This window comes from Aphis gossypii, chromosome 3 (assembly GCF_020184175.1).
Source record: "Aphis gossypii isolate Hap1 chromosome 3, ASM2018417v2, whole genome shotgun sequence".
In the NCBI taxonomy this organism is placed as follows: Eukaryota; Metazoa; Arthropoda; class Insecta; order Hemiptera; family Aphididae; genus Aphis; species Aphis gossypii.
In genome coordinates this window covers 21,030,761-21,051,419 of record NC_065532.1, presented here as the reverse complement: position 1 = coordinate 21,051,419, position 20,659 = coordinate 21,030,761, and the positions used below count along the sequence as shown (strand labels likewise).

General features: G+C 26.8%; 2 protein-coding genes across 2 annotated transcripts; one reads left to right on the top strand and one right to left on the bottom strand.

Moving 5' to 3' along the window:
• Window positions 1–13,999: 13,999 nt before the first annotated feature.
• On the bottom strand, window positions 14,000–16,847 carry LOC114132057 (actin-related protein 10). Its single transcript, XM_027997433.2, has 7 exons — window positions 16,440–16,847; window positions 15,561–15,710; window positions 15,375–15,483; window positions 15,065–15,317; window positions 14,781–14,995; window positions 14,515–14,713; window positions 14,000–14,455 (listed from the first exon to the last, which is right to left on the bottom strand). The coding sequence occupies exons 1-7, from the start codon at window positions 16,508–16,510 to the stop codon at window positions 14,337–14,339; spliced, it is 1,116 nt and encodes a 371-aa protein (XP_027853234.1). The 5' UTR covers window positions 16,511–16,847; the 3' UTR covers window positions 14,000–14,336.
• A 243-nt stretch (window positions 16,848–17,090) lies between these two features.
• LOC114132058 (ER lumen protein-retaining receptor) lies at window positions 17,091–19,891 on the top strand. The gene is made up of 5 exons (XM_027997436.2): window positions 17,091–17,664; window positions 18,547–18,736; window positions 18,813–18,882; window positions 18,946–19,198; window positions 19,258–19,891. The coding sequence occupies exons 1-5, from the start codon at window positions 17,574–17,576 to the stop codon at window positions 19,290–19,292; spliced, it is 639 nt and encodes a 212-aa protein (XP_027853237.1). The 5' UTR covers window positions 17,091–17,573; the 3' UTR covers window positions 19,293–19,891.
• The last annotated feature ends 768 nt before the right edge of the window (window positions 19,892–20,659 follow it).

Here is a 20,659-nt window from a genome sequence, read left to right as displayed (position 1 = left end):
ATAACTTTTTAAAATATGATGAAAATACTGATAGTCAACAGTATTCAAAAGAATTGAAACAGTTTACTTTAGCTATATATATTCTTGCTCCAAAATTTTTCAATTTTTTTCAAAAAGCATTTAATCTTCCATCTCTTGAAACTTTGAAAAAAGACATTAAATATAACATTAAACCAGGCATAAATGATTTTATATTTAGTTTTATAAAATTTAAAATTAGTAATTTTAATGTTAAAGATCTAGATTGTGTTCTTTATGTATACCAAATTTCTTTAGAAACGCACCTTTTTTATAATGCTTCTAAGGATTATGTAGTTGGATTCAATCAATCAAGCTCACATAAAACCCATGATAAAGCAAGACAAGCTATTATTGTTATGATAAGAGGTATAAATTATGAGTGGAAGCAAAAAATTGGGTATTATTTATTGTCTAGTTGTACCTTTAGCAATTTAATTTCAATAGTTTTCTCGAGTATTCGTCAACTTCAAAATATTGATTTTAATATTAAAGCTCTTGTTTCTGATCAATCAAAAGAATTAGTAAGTTTTTCAAGGATGATGAATGTTTCTTCTAAAAAACCTTATTTTGATATTGATGGTCAAAGAATAGTATACATTTTTAACCCACCTACTCTTTTGAGAACTACCCGTGATATGTTTTTTAAGCATTCTCTCTATATTAATGATGAGGTTGTAGAAAAAAAATATCTAGACATGTACTACAATGATATTATGTCTAATTCTGATCTTCTTTCTACGGTAGAACTTACACACAACCATATTCATCCATTGCCTTTTGATGAAATTAATATCAGTCTAGCAACACAAGTATTCAGTGGCAGTGTAGCTGAAAGCATGTCTGTAGCAATGAATAAAGGAATTTTGCCCTTTAGTTCACAACCTACAATTAATTTCATTTATAATATGCATAAATTATTTGATATTTTCAAAAATCCATTTAAAAATATTACCCTTCAAAAAGATCACTTATCTTTAATGACTGAGTTATTTAAACAAATGACAGTAATAGATAATTCTAATCAATTAGATATAACATATAATGTAGAGTTTATAAATGGGTGGTTGATTTCAATTAGTGGCTTAATTACGTTGTGGGAAACTCTTAATCCAACTATTAGTAGAGAATATGTTTTGTGTACGAATTGGTTGAATGAAGATTTGTTGGTTAATTGGTTTGATAAATCAAATGTTAATGATCTTAAACTTACCCCCATACAATTTGTTAGGAAATTCAACATATTATTTTGCAAAGATTATTTTCAGTATATTCCTGGGCCAGATTTCAATGATGATTTTGGTCAAATTATACGTAAAATTAATGACCAACCTTTATCTAATAACATTTTTAATATAACAAGCCCTCAACAACATTCTCTTTTTAAATGTTCTCCAATTGTTATTGATACACCAGATTATAGAAATGTAAGTTTTCCTAACAGAAATAGTTTGTCCTCTGTAAGTGGGTATTTAATGAATAAATGTTTAGAGAATCATTCTTGTAAAATTTGTATCAGTTATGCGTATTGTCAAAAAACAATAGACCAATATTTCTTTTCATCGTTCTTATGTTCTCCCAACTTAACTTTCAGTGAATTATCAACATATCAAGAAGATTTTAAAGATTATATAATGAAATTAGATAATATTTTTGTAGTTAGTTTTCCAATAATTTCAATTGAAGATAATGTTGGGATCCAAATGAAAGATTGTTTGTCTAATGTGAAATTGAATCACCCTTGTAATGATTTTGATAAAACATTATTGCTTAATTTATATACACGCATCAGAATTTTTTGTGCTATTAAGTTTTTTAATGATATTAAATGTTCTGAAAATGAAAGTTTAGCACATGTACAAATTATGTTTTAAAATAAATGTTTAAAGATATTTTGTGTGATAAATTTGATTTTTTATTTTAACTTTACTGTGTCTTATGAAAATTTATTTTGTGACTGTATTTTTGTAAATAAAATTAATATTGAAATTATAAAAACTATTATTGTTATCATACTTTAAATTAATTTTACAATATAGCATACTTAATAAGAATGTATATTTATACATACTAGGTATAAGTAAATATTATGTATACTGTATTATACTCTTTATATGAAGTTAAGGTTATAAAAATGATCTAGGTATTATGTGCATGTGCATATTATCATAAGATCAATACACAGTTGTGTTTATCATACAAATAATAAAACTAGAATTTAATCCTTCAGCTGTTGGTTAGTAATTTTTAGTATGTTGAAAATAAAATAAGTACCTATTTTTGTAGGTATTCCAAATTCTTACTTTTACCATTTTACTTTATTCTTTGACATACCTCTTTATTTAGAGGCAGGTGCATTTAGGCATCAACAATTTTAATATTAAAATGTTGGGTCTTAAAATTGTTTATACTTATTTAATACTGTTACTATTAGTATTACAATTAGTACATGTAAATGATATTTTATTATCAAAATAAAGATACTAGTTAAAAATTATAAAATATAAGTACAATATCAAAATATATCAATACTATAACTTTTCTAAATAATAGAAAACTAAATTAACCATGATGATTTGTCTACTGTATAAGCATAAACGTTGTGAAATAATTTTATCATCAACGACATGAACAATATTAAATATTTTGTATTATAATATTATATTTATGCGGATAATCATAAGGTACTCGTGTATAAGTATACTACCTACTATAAAATGCTGGTACCGCGAAAAAATAACTCCTACTAAAAAATTATGATAAATTTACACTAAAATGTCTATATTAATTTTTAAAAACCACATGTATAAAATATAAGTGTAAATAAGTATAAATAAAAAGATGTATAGAAACTGTAGTCATTTAATGATGAATATTGTCGTTATAAATGTATAAATAAAATAAGAAAACAAATTTCATAATATTTTTTAGTCATCAAATGACTAAATCGAGTAAAGCAATAAAATAGATAAAATATTCATATATATACTAGATACATCATGGTGACACGGTGTAGTTAGTTTTACACGGAAATATCTCGGAAATGTGTATAAAGCTTTCTCTAGTGAGTAAACTTAAGTACACTGCAGAGCGATTAAAACATATTTAAAAATATTATAATTTTTTACGGACTAATTTTGGATATTATTATTTATTGTAAGTAAATCCTATATACCTATAATATAATATAATATTTTTAAAAATATTGACTATTATTATGTGATTTTTAGATTCTGAACGAAGTGATTAATGCGTATTGATTTTACAATGATGTATTTTTTTTATTTTTTTTTTTGTGTATCTGTGTAGGTATATTTAGTATGTATACAGCATAACCTGACGATATAATGCTTCAATTTCAAACTTTAGGGGTGGTTTTCGATGTCAAAGTGAATATCCTTGGTGCATTATAAAGGTCAAAAGTAAACATTTTCATTTTCCAACAGTTTTCAAAAAAATCAGGAAAACAAAAAAAAAGTAACGTAAAAACAATAATTTTTAAGCAAAACCAGTTTTGAATAAAAATTTTTTATATTGTTGCAACTCAAAAACTACTGTTAAAAAATCACTGCAAATACTTAAAATGTTCACCAAATGTTTATATAAATATTATCCATGTATAGTTAAATTTTCAAAATATTTTGGCTTTTTAAGCTGTTTGTAAAGAACTAAAATTTTCGATTTTTCTAAGTAGGTTTTTTTTTTAAGTATCGAAAAACTTGAAACTTTAATACAAAGTTTCTTATAGTATATACATTTTTTTAAAAAAATCAAAAATACTACTCCACAATTTTTAATACTTTAAAGTTTAAAGGGTCTTATTGTTCTGTCCATCAAATTTATCTGTTTGTTATTCCAAAATGCAACACCAATTATTCTCAGAACCAAAAAATCCTTAGACTGATGGGTATGCAAATAGCGATCCATTATTTTTTTTTAGTATTTGCTTGTTTTATTGTATACTCACGTTTTTATTAAGTATAATTAGCTATTGTCACTTGTTGTTATTGAGGTTTATTCATATGTTAAATTTTAATTAGTACTATCAATTTATAATATTATTTATATATGACTCAGCCAGTTAGCCCGTATTGTTGTTAATAAATAAATATATATAAGTACATTTCTTTGTCTTTTGATAATATTACAAAGTAATTTATTTTACTACCTACTATTAATATTACAATAGGTTTATTTCAGTTTTGCGGAAGATGTTATATTTATTACATTATATAACTTATAGTTTTAAACTTAAAAGTGTATATGCTTATACAGAGACGTATTTAGGTGGGCCGAGGGGGGGGGCTTGGGCTCCGGGTGGAAAATTTTAAGGGGTGGTAAATTTTGGAGAGCATTTTGATATAATACAGTACCTAGGTCATTTGAGTGATAAAAAAGTAATGACATTCAGATAACCTGGGCCGCAAAATTCCTAAATACGTCTCTGGATACCTAACTATAGCATAAAAATAATATAACCAAGGTGTATTGATAGTTGATACACCTTGGTTATATCAATACACCTTGAATATAACTTATTGATGATAAATATGAAGATAAGAGATAAGGAAATCAAACTCCGTATACAAAATATGGCCCGACCACGATGTAGAGAAGATAAGGTGGCAACACTCCCGTATCTTTCAATGGTACAATATTGACTCAAAAAATCTCGACAGTTTGGTAGTTCAGAATTTAACACCAGAGTACGCCACCCTTCGCTCAAAGGCCGACTTTTATACGAGTCGTAATGGAGATTTACATTTAAATTTTATTTAAATGTATTCATTGCTGTTCAAATGTCAATAATCCGCATGTTTTGTGTCATATTGTATAGATTATTAAGGTATATTAATGTTTTGGAATCATGTACCAATTATTATGTAAAAATTGTAATAATATTATAATATGTTATGTACCTACTATGTAGCCATATCGTACAAATTTATTGATTTAAATAAAATGCATATTTATTGTATGATATTTATATGTTTATTTACTCATTGACATATATATTATATACAAAAATGGAATTAGTAATACCCGCAAACAATAAGTATAAGGTACGAGTTTAAAGAGTTAATAAAAGCTCAAATAGACTACTACCTACAGACCCAAGTACACCAAAATAAAAAAATCATAATTTATTATATTTATATAGATACCTATATGATATATAAAAACAAAAAAAAATTAAATATTAAGCATGATGTAGAGAAGATATAATATCTACAATAGAGAATAGAATATATTCACAGTTAAAATAATAATATAAACTTAATAATAATACTTATAAATTGATAATATAATAATATAACAATATAATATATAAATATGCAAACAATTTGCATAATATGTACAATATATTTGTATATTCACTACCTAATAATAATTACCTTTATTATTTGTTTTAGCTCGAAGATGCCATTTATTTTGCTCAATTATTGTAAAATATAAAATACAAAAAAATTTATTATTTTTAATATTAAATGAGCTGAGGACAGACAAGTTTAATATTAACTTAATCGGGTGTGATGAACATAAAAATGTATAAACCAAAAACAATATTATATTTTATTTACAATCAAGAATGTTTTTTGTATGTGATGCAGAAAACGCAAAACTAGAAAACAATAAAAAACAAAAAAATTTAGCAAAGCAGTCCAAACTCTTGTAATTGTGTACATAGCATTGTTAAAATATATAACTATATAATAAAACTTCCTCAATCGAAACTATTTTAAATGTTACCTAATTGAATAGAATAATTACTTTAAAATAATTCTTACGTGGTTATTGTTTAAAATTGTGAAGTAATAATATAAAAAACGACAAAAATGTTTATAATTTTTGATATTTTACATTAAAAACAATGTATTCACAATACAAAAACCGGCCTTCGGGCGAATGGTGGCGCAACCTGCCGGAGACACCAAACTGCCGAGATAATTTGTGACCGGAATGGTTTACAAGTGGTGTCACCTAGTATCTTCTCTACATCGTGGGCCCGACAAAAGTCGCACGGTTATTATGCCACCAGGGGCGCGTCGTTCGATAAGCGGCCACGATTTTACCACAATATATAGTATACTGTCTTAAGTTCTTTACTATAAAATGTACGTTCTTTTTGATTTTTTGAATTCGAATGAAATATAAATTATGCTTTATGATTCATTATTTTATTACCTGGTCATGTTAAAGTATATCTAATAATACTAATAATAATAAATAAATACATTAATTAAAGTTTTGATAATTTTCTACTACACTTATTTTCCTTTTTTTCTCCTGTAATTTGTGTGTCTTACAATAAAATGCATAAGTAATAAGCATTGTAATAAAAAAAGCGTACAATACTTACATAAAATGGGAAGTTCAGAAATAAAGATGGAACTGTCCCTGTTTTTAATATAGGTCTAATTCACTTAATTCTATTGACTATTCTATCATTTCAGATAGTTTCGTCAAAAAGTAGAATATCAATCTCTTCAAAATGCAATTCATAATAACATAACACGTTTCTGTTAGCATTTTATCTTTTCTAGGTATAGCTCTATGCGGTTTTGTTAAAAGTTCTGTACCTAATCTAAACAACATAATATGTAATAAATAATTAAATAGGAAAACAATAATCATACAGGAACAAGACTACTTTACCTACCTTATTTTTTTTAATTTTTTTTTTTTTTAAATGATGTGTTTTAACGAGTTAGGAACGATGGTATTAAACTACTAAAATCAATTGGCAGAAATAATTATTTTTTAAGTATGACGTATGACGTTTTTAAGTTATGCGCATGTATCGGCACTTGTCGTTACGCTCCGCAAATCAAAAATATCTCTCGACTTACGATACACCAGTAACACATCGTCACATCATAGATTAACAGATTTTACACACACACTGCGCTCAGTGCGCTCCCAAACCGTTAGGCAATGAAGCCGTCGCCGGGTACGGGCCACGCCATCTGGTGGAATTCACAAACTATTCTTAGCTTTAAATGACGCTATAATAGTATTTTATAGTAAAAGTAAATAGTATCTAAAAATAGAATTAATGTGACAATATTTTGTACGTTTTTTTTGTAATTTTATTAGTTTTTATAGGCATAGGTACCCAGCTATTGGGTACTAAGATATTCTCGTAGGTATTTGACTACAAGTAAGTACACATTATCTGATTCGTGTATATAATACCATACCTATACTTCATTCGCCGAGTTGGTGATTACTTCGAGCATAATATGACTGGTGTTGAGAAAAGGTGATTTTGGTGACTACGGTTAGAAAGATAAAGTAATTAATAACGATTATTATCGACAGAATAGAACTCTACAGTAATGTACCTATTATTTTTTTGCCTGTAATATACGCCGGGTAACATTTTATATGAAGTTACATAAACCTACATGACAATATTTGAAAACATATAAATTTTCACGATATTTTAAAAAGGTTATACTGTCAATATTTGTTTCAAAATACTGTACAAACACATACCTGGTTATAATACAACAACAGACTCAACATAAATAGGATGATATCATGATTCATGACTCACTATTAGATTTATCAAGACAATAATAGAACATTAAGAACTAAGGTTTAAGATTTAAGTTAGAATTTCCATTTCTAAAAAACGTATTATTTTTTTAAATAGATGTTTTCAGAATCGGATAATCATTAAACTATTGCAAAGCCTTCTAATAATTTCAACAAACAAAAATCTCATCTTTAATGCATGGCTAACAGTGTGTTCTTTGAAATCCATACCTAACTGTTATGTAGGTAACCATCAACACTTGTCATTGTCATACACTAAGAAATATTTAACTTGTTCTATATTATGTTTGTGACCAATTCACTCACTTGTCTGCGTCTACTGTTTGAGATGATTCTGATTTGTGAAAGTCATAATAAGTCCGTTTTCAATCATTTTACTATCATTAAACATATTATTATTAGGTACCAATACATCATCATGAATAAAGTAAAAAATGTTATTTGTTTTTGAAATATTCTAGGTATTTTGTTGTTTATTTTATTAATTGTGTATATTATTACTCATATTTATCTCTGTCTATACATTTATTATACTTTGAAATTGTCTGTTTATTCTTAATTGTCAATGTAATATTTAATTAAGATTTTTTTAATTGTTTTTACATATTATGAAAATAGGTACATATTATTTAAACAAATATTTTCATTTTATTTTCTTATTAATTTTTACAATATCGGCTTTAGCTAAGACCATTAGTTTAAACTATACTTACATATACAGAATAAGTTTAAAGTTTATACTAATTTTTATACTATTATTTATTATATATTTTATACTATTCAATATTATGTATTATATGTGATTCATCTACATACAGTCGTTTATAATTTTATATTAATAAATAATAAAATAAATAACTATTTACTATTAAAGACAAAATTCTCAAAAAAATCTACAGACTGACTTTAATCAGATTTCATAAATCAAGTATTAAACAATTACCTGCTAATGGATAGATATTAATATACTATTATACAAAATGTTGAAATTTACCATTTTTAGATTAATGTTATGACTCATAACTTATTTACCATAACTCTAAGTATTTAAAAATATTTTTTAATAAATATGCTTTTTTTTGTAAATTCGCGTAATTTACATTTATTTTGTACAAAACCGTGTTGGCCACTAATAATTATATACTATCGTACTGTTTCGTTGTCAAGACGACCACATACTTTGATTTGATATTTAACGTAGGTTGGTTATTATTAATTTTGCTACGAAATAGGTAATATTGAGTTTTTGAAATACTGTTCTCACTTTTGACGTTTCGTAAACAATATTCCGTTCTCTCCAAGATAGTAAAAAAATCTCGCAACGTACGCTATACAAGATGGTCGACTATCTGAACAAGGCGATGAACTGCGTTTTTGAGATGCCGTGGTCGTTGAACGAGGAAATTCGTTCAACAACGTCCGAATATTTTTGGCTCCGTTCGGCGTATGATCTGTTGAAAACGTTCGTATACGAACTGCTTTTAATATGGGCCAAGGCTCTAATGATCTTCGTGCTGTTTGCCCGGTTTTTCGTAAGAATGCTTAGCCTTCCTGCTAAGGACGATCACAGCGTATTGGAAAATGTGATCCGGTTTCTTATGTCAGCCGGACTTATAGCCGTTATCATGACGGTTCTGGTCATCTTCTACGGGATTACTTCAGTTTCGGTGAAATGCGCAATAGAAATCATGACCTGGATGAATACGCTCTGGTCCAGTATGCTTTTAATCTTCGGATACTGTCATGTCTTCTTTTCGTTCGTCAGTACAGTCATGGTCGTCACACGCTCGATACACGTATTCCAGGTAGCCCTGAAAACGATTCGTAAGGTGTTCGGAACATCCATACTCAGCTGGTTAGAACGTCCGGGAAATCGATTCACGACCACTTACATCATTCGGTGCTGCGTATTCGTCTATGGACTTGTTTGGGTCACCGACGCGTTTTTCATACTTGATCTCACGGGATTAATGATCATGTTCATTGGTATCACGAAATGAGGGCCAAGTATACTGCCGAGTAACTACTTCGCTTCTTCGTGGGAGCTTCGCTTCAAGTCACTATATTTATTTGTTCTTCGGGACTTGAGGTCCATTGTTTTTTCCTATTAAGATTGTCAATTAAAACTTGTTAAATATTTATACATTTTATACGTTTATGATGTTTTTGTTAAAATGTATTATATAATTCACATATTGTTATATTTTTATATTATACAATTTACGCATATTATTATATTCTTGAAAATCACTGAAAATGTTTATACAATAAAACTATAATTTAAACACATGTTATTTATGATTTTGTTTATTTGTAGTTATAACTACAATAAATCAAACTGTTCGTCAATTATCGAAGAAAATATCGAATTTTAAATGATAGGAATATAATAAATAATGATCACTATAGAGCGCGAATTTATAAGCCATTAAAAACCAACCAAATGTGCCCTAAAATATCTTAAATATGCATTAATAATAATATTATAAGTACCTATATATTTTAAAATTTCAAATCATTATTAGAATCAACAATAAATTTGAATACAATTATACAAATATTTAATACACTTTGAAAAATATAAAATCGTTTATTGGAAATCTGTAATAATTTATGTGATGAAAATATTATGTGTAATTGAACTATGAACAGATTTTCTTAGGAATATCTAGCATATAGCTCTTTATTAAAAAGTTATGTAAAACGTAGTTATGTAATTTGGACTAGGTACACAAGCATATTTTTACTTATGAATATGAAAAATTAACTGTTTATTTCTGAGTTAATTATGGACATTTAATATTCAACTTATTATATGATAAATTATTTTTTTATATAAATAAAGCAATTATTCAGTACACTGTTACTAATTAATTTTATTACAGGAAAACATTTTCGAAGCAGGATATTCTATTACCTATCCTACTTCTTTTCTTTTTCGTATCATCTTTTGCTATTCTGTCATTTTTATATTTAACGCTGGATCTATAATACATTTTTAGTTTTGAATACTTTATCCCTATAGATATCTTTTTTCTTTCGATTTCATCTCTTGAGCTGTTTTGTTTTGTTTTTTTTTTTGTTCGTAAAATAGTCAAATAATGTATCGGTGTTTATCTCTCGTATTTTCGCTGTAATAGAAAAAAATATACATGCGTTCTTTGCATAAATATATTCAAAATAAAAAAAAATTTGAATTTTGAAATTTTAAGACTATACTTAAATTCGAGTTAGGGTTACTTGTCATTATAATGGCATTGGGGAGTAACATAATATTGAAGTTCAAATATTCAGTCAAAATCATGAATATTTGCAAATTATTTTGGAGGTATAATTCATAAACATTTTTGTATAAGTAGCAAAGAGTTGCAAATTTATAAATACAAAATTCTCCATAAGTTTGGCTAACAATAATTATAAAAGAATTTAAATTTTAGTGTATTCAGACCATTAAAACATAAACCATTTTAATACCAACCACTGGAAATTATATCCTAGGCTGAGAAATCATCTCCGTTCAAAATCGTTTTTCGTGTACAATGATACCTAACATTATAGATTCAAATTTAATACATCAATTATGGTGACCTACTATACAGCAGAGCGTTACTCACGTGACCACTTTTTTTTTTCAATGATGGCTTCTACATAGTTGTCAAAATCTTTTGCTAAAATCGGACATTTTATTTCTGCTAAACTATCTGCACCTATCATACGCCATTTATCAAAAAAAAAAAAAAAGATGGTAAGTGATAACACTCTGCTATATTATAGTAGTCACTATACTGGATATGTATTAAATTTGAATCCAATGGTAGGTATACTAGGTATCATTGTATACGAAAAACGATTCTGAACGAAGGTATACAAAATATATTATATTTTAAACTGGGTGGTAAAAAAGATGGTTTATGTCTTGAGAAAATGGAAAACATTTATTTTAATTGATCAATATTCAAGTTCTTTTATAATTATTTGTAAGCCAAACTTATGGAAAATCTTGTATTAAAATTTCAACTCTTGGCTACTTATACAAAAATATTTATGAATTATACCTTCAAAATAATTTGCAAATATTAATGCTTTTGACCAACTGTTGTTAATATAAAAAAAATTGTGTCTACCTATGTATTCGTATAATTTTTTTATCATCACAATTGACACAATTACAATAATTCATGAGGAACTCTGTATAAAATTTTCAAGTATTTTGACTCAGTCAAAAAATTTTCATCGAAATTTATAATAAAAAAACTAATCAAAACCGAATATTTCAAATGCCTATAAATAGCATTAAAATAAGAGAAATATTTTGAAAATTTAATCATGTAAAGAAAATGCCAATCTAAATAACTGGTGAAATTTTCAAGTATCTACGACTTATACTTTTTGAATTATAACGAATATTTAATTTCGTTTGAAGATTTCGTTTGGTCTCCTTATCTCTAGTCTTCATGCCTCATGGTACTATCAGTATGCAACGTCACCTTAAGTAGGTATTGGGTTAAAATACATTTTAGGGTACTATTTTTACAATTTAAAATATTAAAAACAGTAAAAAAAAATGAAATCATTGATCGCGGCGTTGAAGCCGCCGGCATTGAGGCATTTAACCTACGCCTATTCAAAATATACAGTGATATTTATAAATCGTCATAACTTAAAAACTAATAATTTCCACCAATTTATTTTAGCACCACCGTTTTTAACACGTTAAAACACACCTTTTCAAAAATAAGGTGGCCCAGCAAAGTAGTGTTATACCCAATTAAATTAAAAAAAAAAAAGTTTATTTAAAGCGCCCAAAGTAAAAAAAAACAGCAAAATATCTTAACTTTATTTGTGAATAATTATTTCCCTATCTATTTGTTACATTAGCAGAGGCAGTTCCATCTATATTTCCGAACTTGCAATTTTATTTCATAATTATGTTTGAAAATACACAATTTCAATGAAAATTTATGTGGATGTCTGAAAAAAGTACTTAAAATAATACCTTAATTAATATAAATACATTTTTGTTAAACTACTGTCAAGGAAAAATGCAAAACTCTTAATAAAATAAACTGTATTATGCTTGAAATTATTTTGAATAGTAGAAGTGTATTGACTTACCGTACATCGCCAAGGTACCTATATCTCCATTTACTATTACTCGCTGATGTCTGTATTTGGATGCTCAAAATTATTTTAAACAATACACTGCGTGCCTTTATTTGTGTAAGTTAAAATAAATTACATTTTAATTATTAATTTTTGAAGGTTAAAATTTTAATTTTAGCGAAAACCAGACGCATACACTATACGCACACGTGACACGATCACAGCCTAAACACGAATTGATATAGTGATATATATATATAATATATTAATATATGGTATCGTTAATCTGATGTACTATTTAATACATTTCATTCGTAGGCATGACAAAATAGATCTATTTTGTCATGCTCGTAGGTACATAATATAGTTGTAAACTTATAAAGTAATAGCTATCAACAATTTTTCAATTTCATTTGATGTAAGTTTTTAGGTAGGTACTGTACATAGATATCTTAAATGATGATTAACCATCATCGTAATTTGTTACGATTACGATAAAAGTATAAAACACAAACAAATGCAATAATTATCGTTTCAATCTCTCGTGAAATGAGTAAAATATTACATTTTATGCGCTTTTATGCTACTACCAAGGTACAAAAATGCAAATTTATTTTGCACTTTCGGGTTATCAAAAAAAAGTCGATTTGCACTTTTAGGTATCACCAAGCAGGGAACTTCCTATATTATGATACCGTTAATGCTAAAATGCTTTGTAGATGGAAAAAATTCCGATAGACAAATATTATTTTTATTATTATTCAGTTGTCTACTGAATCATATATTCATATGATATAATAATATGATATATGTTAATATATTATGTATATCTATATTGTATGATTAATATTAAATAGTAAATTGTATATAAGTGCCTAATGCCTACAGGAACACAATATAGGTGCACTTAAAAACCTTTCAGTTTTAATATTCTGTACTCACTACTCTGTAGTAAGATATATATAATAATCTCTTAAGGAGACCATAACCACCAATGTTGAATTTTGAACTTTAATGTGTACATTATACGTGTTATTGTACTGATAAAGTCATTTTTATAATCTGTGATATAATCCTATCGGTTGTTCACAATTCACAAGAGTACCTACAAGATGATTTAATGATGTTATGTTGTCAGGGGTGGACGCAGGAAATAATGTTGGGGAGGGGGGTTATGAAAAAATTAGAATTGACTTATATTACAGACATAGCTTTCAACATTGAGTATGCTTTTATCGATGGTAAATGGTAATACCATTTTCTTATCTCATAAGCAGTAATGTAAATTGTTACCTCGGGTACAATAATATTGGTATCAATGTAAATCATTTAATTTTATTAATATGTTCATTACTTCTAATATTTTAAAAATCAGTTTTATAAATATGAGAAAAATCAAACAAACCTGACTAGGGCAAAAAACAATGATTGTTTATGTTGTACCAACTATTAAGCAGTAATGAAGTATTTTTTATATTTACAGTTTAGAACATTCATTATTTTTTTTAGTACATATTAATTGAAAATGGTTATACAGAAATAATGAATATAATAAATTATTTTAAGAACAAATTTTCCTTGATCAAACAAATGTTAATTTGTAATAAAAAAAATAAATATATATATTTATAAAAAAATGAGGTTATTATGATTTATTCAATTTTTTGTCTAGTGAAAGTTGTAGGCCAGTCCGGAACAAAATTTTCATTTATATAATTTTCTCTTGTTTGTGAAAGTATGTTCAAATTATTTGTACTTCCAAATATTGATCCTATTGACAAAGAACCACACTTTAATGATCAATTCTTTAAAATATGTTTACTAATTTACCTCCAAGCCACGCAATGTAATTTTCAAACGCAGGTGCAATATGAAATTTGAATTTAGTGATTTTTAAGTTGTTATATTTGGGAGACTTAAGTTTTTCTACAAGTTCTTCTTTTAATCTTGACATGAAACCTTTAGCCATCACTGTACCACCTATGAGAACAATATTTTCCGCAAGCTTTAATCGCGTATCCACATTACTCTGCAATTAAAAATAATTAAATTATTTAAAACAAATTTGTTTGAAGATAAAAATATAGTAGACAAACATTAATTATGGTTTCAAGGATCATAGTAGTGATAGACATTTCATCAATATTTTCTTCAAATAATACATCATGGACTGTTTCTCTAATATCTCCTGATATTGTGATAGATCTCTCTCCATTTATATGATATTCAACATCAGAAGTTTTTGGTTCAACATTTTGACCCGTGGCTAGAATTTTGCTACGTTTTAATGAAGTCACAAAACAGGTTCTGGCTGGATACAATTTATACCAATTAAATAAAGGATTAATACAAAATTAATACAAATATATTTATACATTACCTTTAATATCTTCAGCAATATTGTCTATCGATTCATCAGGAGATAATTGACCAATATCAATACGAGTTTTGATTTGATTTTCTACTGTTTGTCCTGCCAATGCCATTGCTTGCCATAACCGTAAAACAGGTACTCCTTCACATACTGGTATAAGAATAGCTTCTTTGTATCCTACATCAAGTACTAAACCAGTGGAAATTCCAAGTGTAAACAAAGAAGCACAATGTGACGGAACAAAACATAGTGATGCAACCTGCATTAAATTATCATATTTTACTGTGTTATTCTGTTATAAATAATAGTACCTTACTTCATAAGTGATGAACAAAACTTTAGCGAGTATTTCTTTAAATGTAGTCGGTGATAATAATGATTCTACAATAATTACTTTTTTATCTTTAGGTGCCACAAGTGCATACCTAGAAAATATAAACAATTTTGTATTTTTCCTAGTTTACAACAGATTCATATTATTCAAAAAATTAATATATTTTACTTGTAAAATAACATGTGTATGAAATTTGTTAAAGCTAATGTAAGTGTCTGTACATCTTTACATGTATATATGTCAGAAATAGGTGTACCATCTATCTCACAACAAGTAGGTATAATACATCTAGGCGAATGTTCAGTAGCAAACCCAAATCTGAAAAATGGCAAAATACATGAAATGTAAAATTAGACTATGTAGGTAGAGTATGAATATATCGAAAAGGCAGAGCTATGCACCAGAATTAACCCAAACTTATAATATCCTTAAAAAGGCAAACGACTGAAACACATATAATCTCAATGTTTTTTTTCTCATAGTACTAGAATTAACTGAAACCCGAGTAAAATACTCTGATTAACCAAAATACAAATTTTATGTGCAAATATAAGTTTAGTCTAGTAAATATTTATTTAAAAATACATTAAATAGGTAAAGCTTATAACATAGACACAAATAAACATGTTGAGGAGCTAAGGTATCTTAATAATATTCAAAAAATGTCTTATAGTATAATATTATATAGGTATTACATTATTATTTGTTATAATATTTAGGTACCTAATGTATCTGATTAAACCGTTCATATTTAAAGGTTTGTTCCAAACTACTTAACACTTATGTTTACCCAAATAATAATTATTATTAATAGGTACATAAACATTGGTTTAAATTTTTTATTCTAATATTTAAACACCTGAATAAATGAACAAGTGCTAAACCTTGCTAACAGGAATGAGATACAAATGTATGTTTAAAATTTCAGTAATAATATCAGTTTAATTCAAAAATTGTCATGTTAGTATAATCACACAATGTTTATTATAATATATCCATTTTATTAAACTTAAATTTTAATCAAAACCAGAATCAATTCACACTCACTTTGTGTACTTAGTTCCAATATCGATAACGATACATTGTTTCTCTGGTAAAAAATCCGAATCGATTTTCATCGTTTCAACGATTGTATTTTAATGACAGGTCTAAAAAAGTCTAAAGTAATAATATTAATTTTATTCTGTACAGTTGTAACGCATAGATAATCTAGTTTTGTTCAGGTTTAACTTCAGTAATATTATAATTCGTAGATGCTAATTAGACTAATAATTTACATTAAAATTTGTAGCGCGTAAGTCGTAAAATTATTATTAATTGTTACTCGTAAGTCGTAAGTATTAAATAGTACTAAACTACTTAAGTGTTTAAATAGTAAAGTTCTGTCACAGAATAGATAAATATTAAACAGTAAGACTTTCGTTCTGTTATCACGTTGATTTAAATTATAATTATTAATTATTAATATATTTTACATCTTACCTTTATTTGAATTTTCACGGCTAAAGATAATACTATCTCGGGTTCCCTAGTCTTGTCACGGACATCGAGACACAGTGTGGCCCGAACGTGGAATTCATGCAAAAATTACACCGTGCAGCTGGCTGCAGTGGGCCGTTTGCCGGCACGCAGGCAACTTACTGCGGTGCGTCGGCGCGCGACGTCGCTCGTACCAAATATTATGATGATGATGATACCTTCCTATTATATGTGTTAGCCGTTCAGTGGGTATGTGTTATAGGGTTCTATACATCTACAGTATCAATTAACTATGAAAAAAAACGCCGGCCACGTCATTCTGCCGTAGCCGCGACCGTGTTATCTCGTCGCGTACAGCATTTTGAGTACAAATATCCTTTTCTGTTTTAATATAATACTCGTCGACGGTTCTACTAAGAGGTTTACGGTACACGTTACTCTTATTGTGTTCGTTTATCAAAAGATATTTTTATTTATTTACCATACCCCTTTCCGCAACCGTCCGTTTTTGCACATCCGAAATTCGTGTTTCCCGAAAAATAACCGATTGTTCGTAGACGGCGCTTGACACCACCCGGCCCTGTCTCACCAACGACGAGGGCAAGTGAATACACGTACCCACCTATTCGTGTGGACCTAGAACGGTTCATCACCCTTCGAGTTTTTTGAGACGGTGCTCGCCGCCGTCAGCAAGAAACCGAAATGAACATATTCAGACTTTGCGGTGACTTGTCACATCTGCTGGCCATTCTGCTGTTGCTCGTCAAGATATGGAAGACCCGATCTTGCGCCGGTAACATCTCACAATAATATCGTTATAGATCTATGCGTACCTAGGCAATGGTTGCCCATTTGCTGTGACCAATTATAAAGTTGTCAACATAAATCCTGCAAAAAATAAAACACATTGAGGTCTTAGCACTATAATATCAATGGTATGGTGTAAAAATCTCGTTGTACTTAAAATTTTTTTACTGATTTGTGTTGACTAATTTCTAGTATTAGAAAATATGGATGCAAAGCTTTCTTGACAATAGTGATGTCTAGGTGTGCAGCATCTGGGTCTGAGTATGCCCCGAGTTTGTAGCCGCCAAAGACCAATATTAATGGTACCTGTACTATCTAAAAGATCCGAGGGATGATACAAATGAGTTTTGAGTATTGTCTTCGATAGTCTTTTTACAAAAAAAATATGTGTTATAAATAAATACTAACTTTATATTTGCATCAGTTATTTTATCCAAGTCCCTATTAAGTGCATTTTATACCCAATTATTGACATTCTAGTATCTATATAGATTCTTTCTTTTTTTATTTCTATTTTTTAATATATTCATGTGAATTTAAAATTGTACCAATTCTATTATTTACAGTAGATAAGTACATCAAATATTATGTTTTTTATAAATTACAATAAAGGATACATTTTATCAAACCATCTTAATTTCTGATTTAATTCGAAACATTTTATGTAAGGATAAAAAATAATTAAAAAAAAATTATTTTTAAATTATTTGATTTCACAAAATCAAAAGCATTAAATGTGATTAGTGTTTAATTAGGTATTTACCTATCTATTATTTAGTTATATTTGTAAAAGATGACGTTTATCTATTTTCTGTAAAAATAAGTATACCTAATGTATAATTAATACATATTTATTTTTTTATTACAGGTATTTCGGGAAAATCTCAAATACTATTTGCAATTGTTTATACAACACGATATCTAGATTTGTTCACAAGTTTTGTATCTGTATATAACAGTTTTATGAAAGTAGTGTTCCTAACAGCGTCATATGGAACATTATATTTAATGTTCTTTAAGTTTAAGCCAACATACGATCATAATCATGATAGCTTTAGGTAATTTACATAGCTAATTTAAATACATAAATAATTTTTTTAATATAAATAATATTTATATGTTTATTATTTTTAGAATTTTGTACTTAATCATACCATCGTTGGTACTATCATTTATCATTGTTCATGTTTACACTGTGATGGAGGTTAGTTTTTAAATATAATTATATGTGTGTATACAAATTATAAATTGTTATTTTTGATTTTAGATTTTGTGGACGTATAGTATTTATTTGGAAGCAGTAGCAATTATGCCACAATTGTTTATGGTGTCTAGAACAGGCGAAGCTGAGACTATTACTTCTCACTATTTATTTGCACTGGGCTCTTACAGAGCACTATATATATTGAATTGGATTTACCGTTATTATACAGAAGATTTTCTTGATATGATTGTAATTATTGCTGGAATTGTGCAAACCATCTTATATTGTGACTTCTTTTATCTCTATATCACTAAAGGTAAATATAACTAAAATATATCCATATTTATTTTAATATATTACCATTTTATTTTTCAGTTTTAAAAGGTAAACGACTGTCCTTACCTGTCTAAACATGGAAGGAAAACCTTAGACCAAAGTGTCAGTATAAAACAGACTATTTAAACATTATTGTCATGTCATATGAATTTTTTTGTACATAAATAAATAGCTTACATTTGTTGTAAGATGTTACAGTAGGTCATTGGATACCTTATAAATACGAGATTTTATTTTAGTTCTAATCTTGAATTATTTGGGATAATTAAACCACCAAAATATTATGAATTATGATAAAAAATTTTCTGTTTTCTTTTTTATTGCAAAATATTATCAATATACAAGTATATGTATATATTGTAAATAAATATATATATATGCTTATACTTATAACAGTTAATTTATAACTTAAACAATCCTTATTAAAAGAAAAAAATTCACTTTTTATTATTTATTTTAATTATTAATGTTTTTAAGAAAATCAAATGAGGCATGTTTACAATTTTTTATTGTATAATCATATTTTTGTTTATTTATTAAACAAATTCCCTTTTAATTAATAATTATTATCATGTTATTAAAATCATAAAGTTTAATTAAATATATGTATTTCTCGAACTGTTAATATTTGTTAATGTAAGTTACTGAATTTATTAAAGTGAATTTTGAAATATTTGTAAATATGTTATTTTCCCAGACTTAAAAATATGTTTTATACAAAAAAAAAAAACGATAAAAATTTGACCATTTATGGTATAAATATTAAAGTATTTAATATTCTGTATACGCATTACTCAATAATCATTACTTAATTCTGCGGCTATTGAACTTAGCAGCTTTTAAAAATTATATTTTGTATCATTTAATTTTTATTGTTAATTATCTAATTTACTATTATAATGGTTTTAATTTATTTGTGTAACTTAACGTTTTAGATTCAAAATTGAAAATGTAAAACTTATAAAAAAATAGAAAATAAGTTAACAAACATAACTAGTACCATTGATTAAATATGTATATTATTTAATCAATGCTAGTACTTCATTTATCTATTATTATTATTTTTTTTTATGATTCCAAATCATAGAATTGATAATAATAAAATATTGAAAAATGGTTATCTTATTTTAATGAAAATGTATATATGTATGTATATTCAGTCATCTATAATTAAGTATTATATTTTCAATTATATAATAATATTTATAAATTCATAATATATATATATATATATATATATATATATATATATGTAGAAAACTTGCCAAACTGTTAAAGTATGATAAACTATAAAGAGGTTTATTATTATTTGCAGTCATCACTCTGAAACTGGTAGTTCAAGTATTAGATGGAAATATTATAAACAATTAAGAATTTTGTGATTATTTATTTTTATGTTTTCAAGACCAGAACTATAAAAAAAGTTATTTAAGTTTGAATA

Coding starts and splice junctions, on each gene's coding strand:
- LOC114132058 (XM_027997436.2), top strand. CDS start 17,574: ATGAACATATTCAGACTTTGCGGTGACTTGTCACATCTGCTGGCCATT. Junction 18,737..18,812: donor CATAATCATGATAGCTTTAG/GTAATTTACATA, acceptor TATTATTTTTAG/AATTTTGTACTTAATCATAC. Junction 19,199..19,257: donor TTATCTCTATATCACTAAAG/GTAAATATAACT, acceptor TTTATTTTTCAG/TTTTAAAAGGTAAACGACTG.
- LOC114132057 (XM_027997433.2), bottom strand. CDS start 16,510: ATGAAAATCGATTCGGATTTTTTACCAGAGAAACAATGTATCGTTATC. Junction 15,711..16,439: donor ATTGGAACTAAGTACACAAA/GTGAGTGTGAAT, acceptor GCCATTTTTCAG/ATTTGGGTTTGCTACTGAAC. Junction 14,714..14,780: donor TCCTTGAAACCATAATTAAT/GTTTGTCTACTA, acceptor TTTTAATTGCAG/AGTAATGTGGATACGCGATT.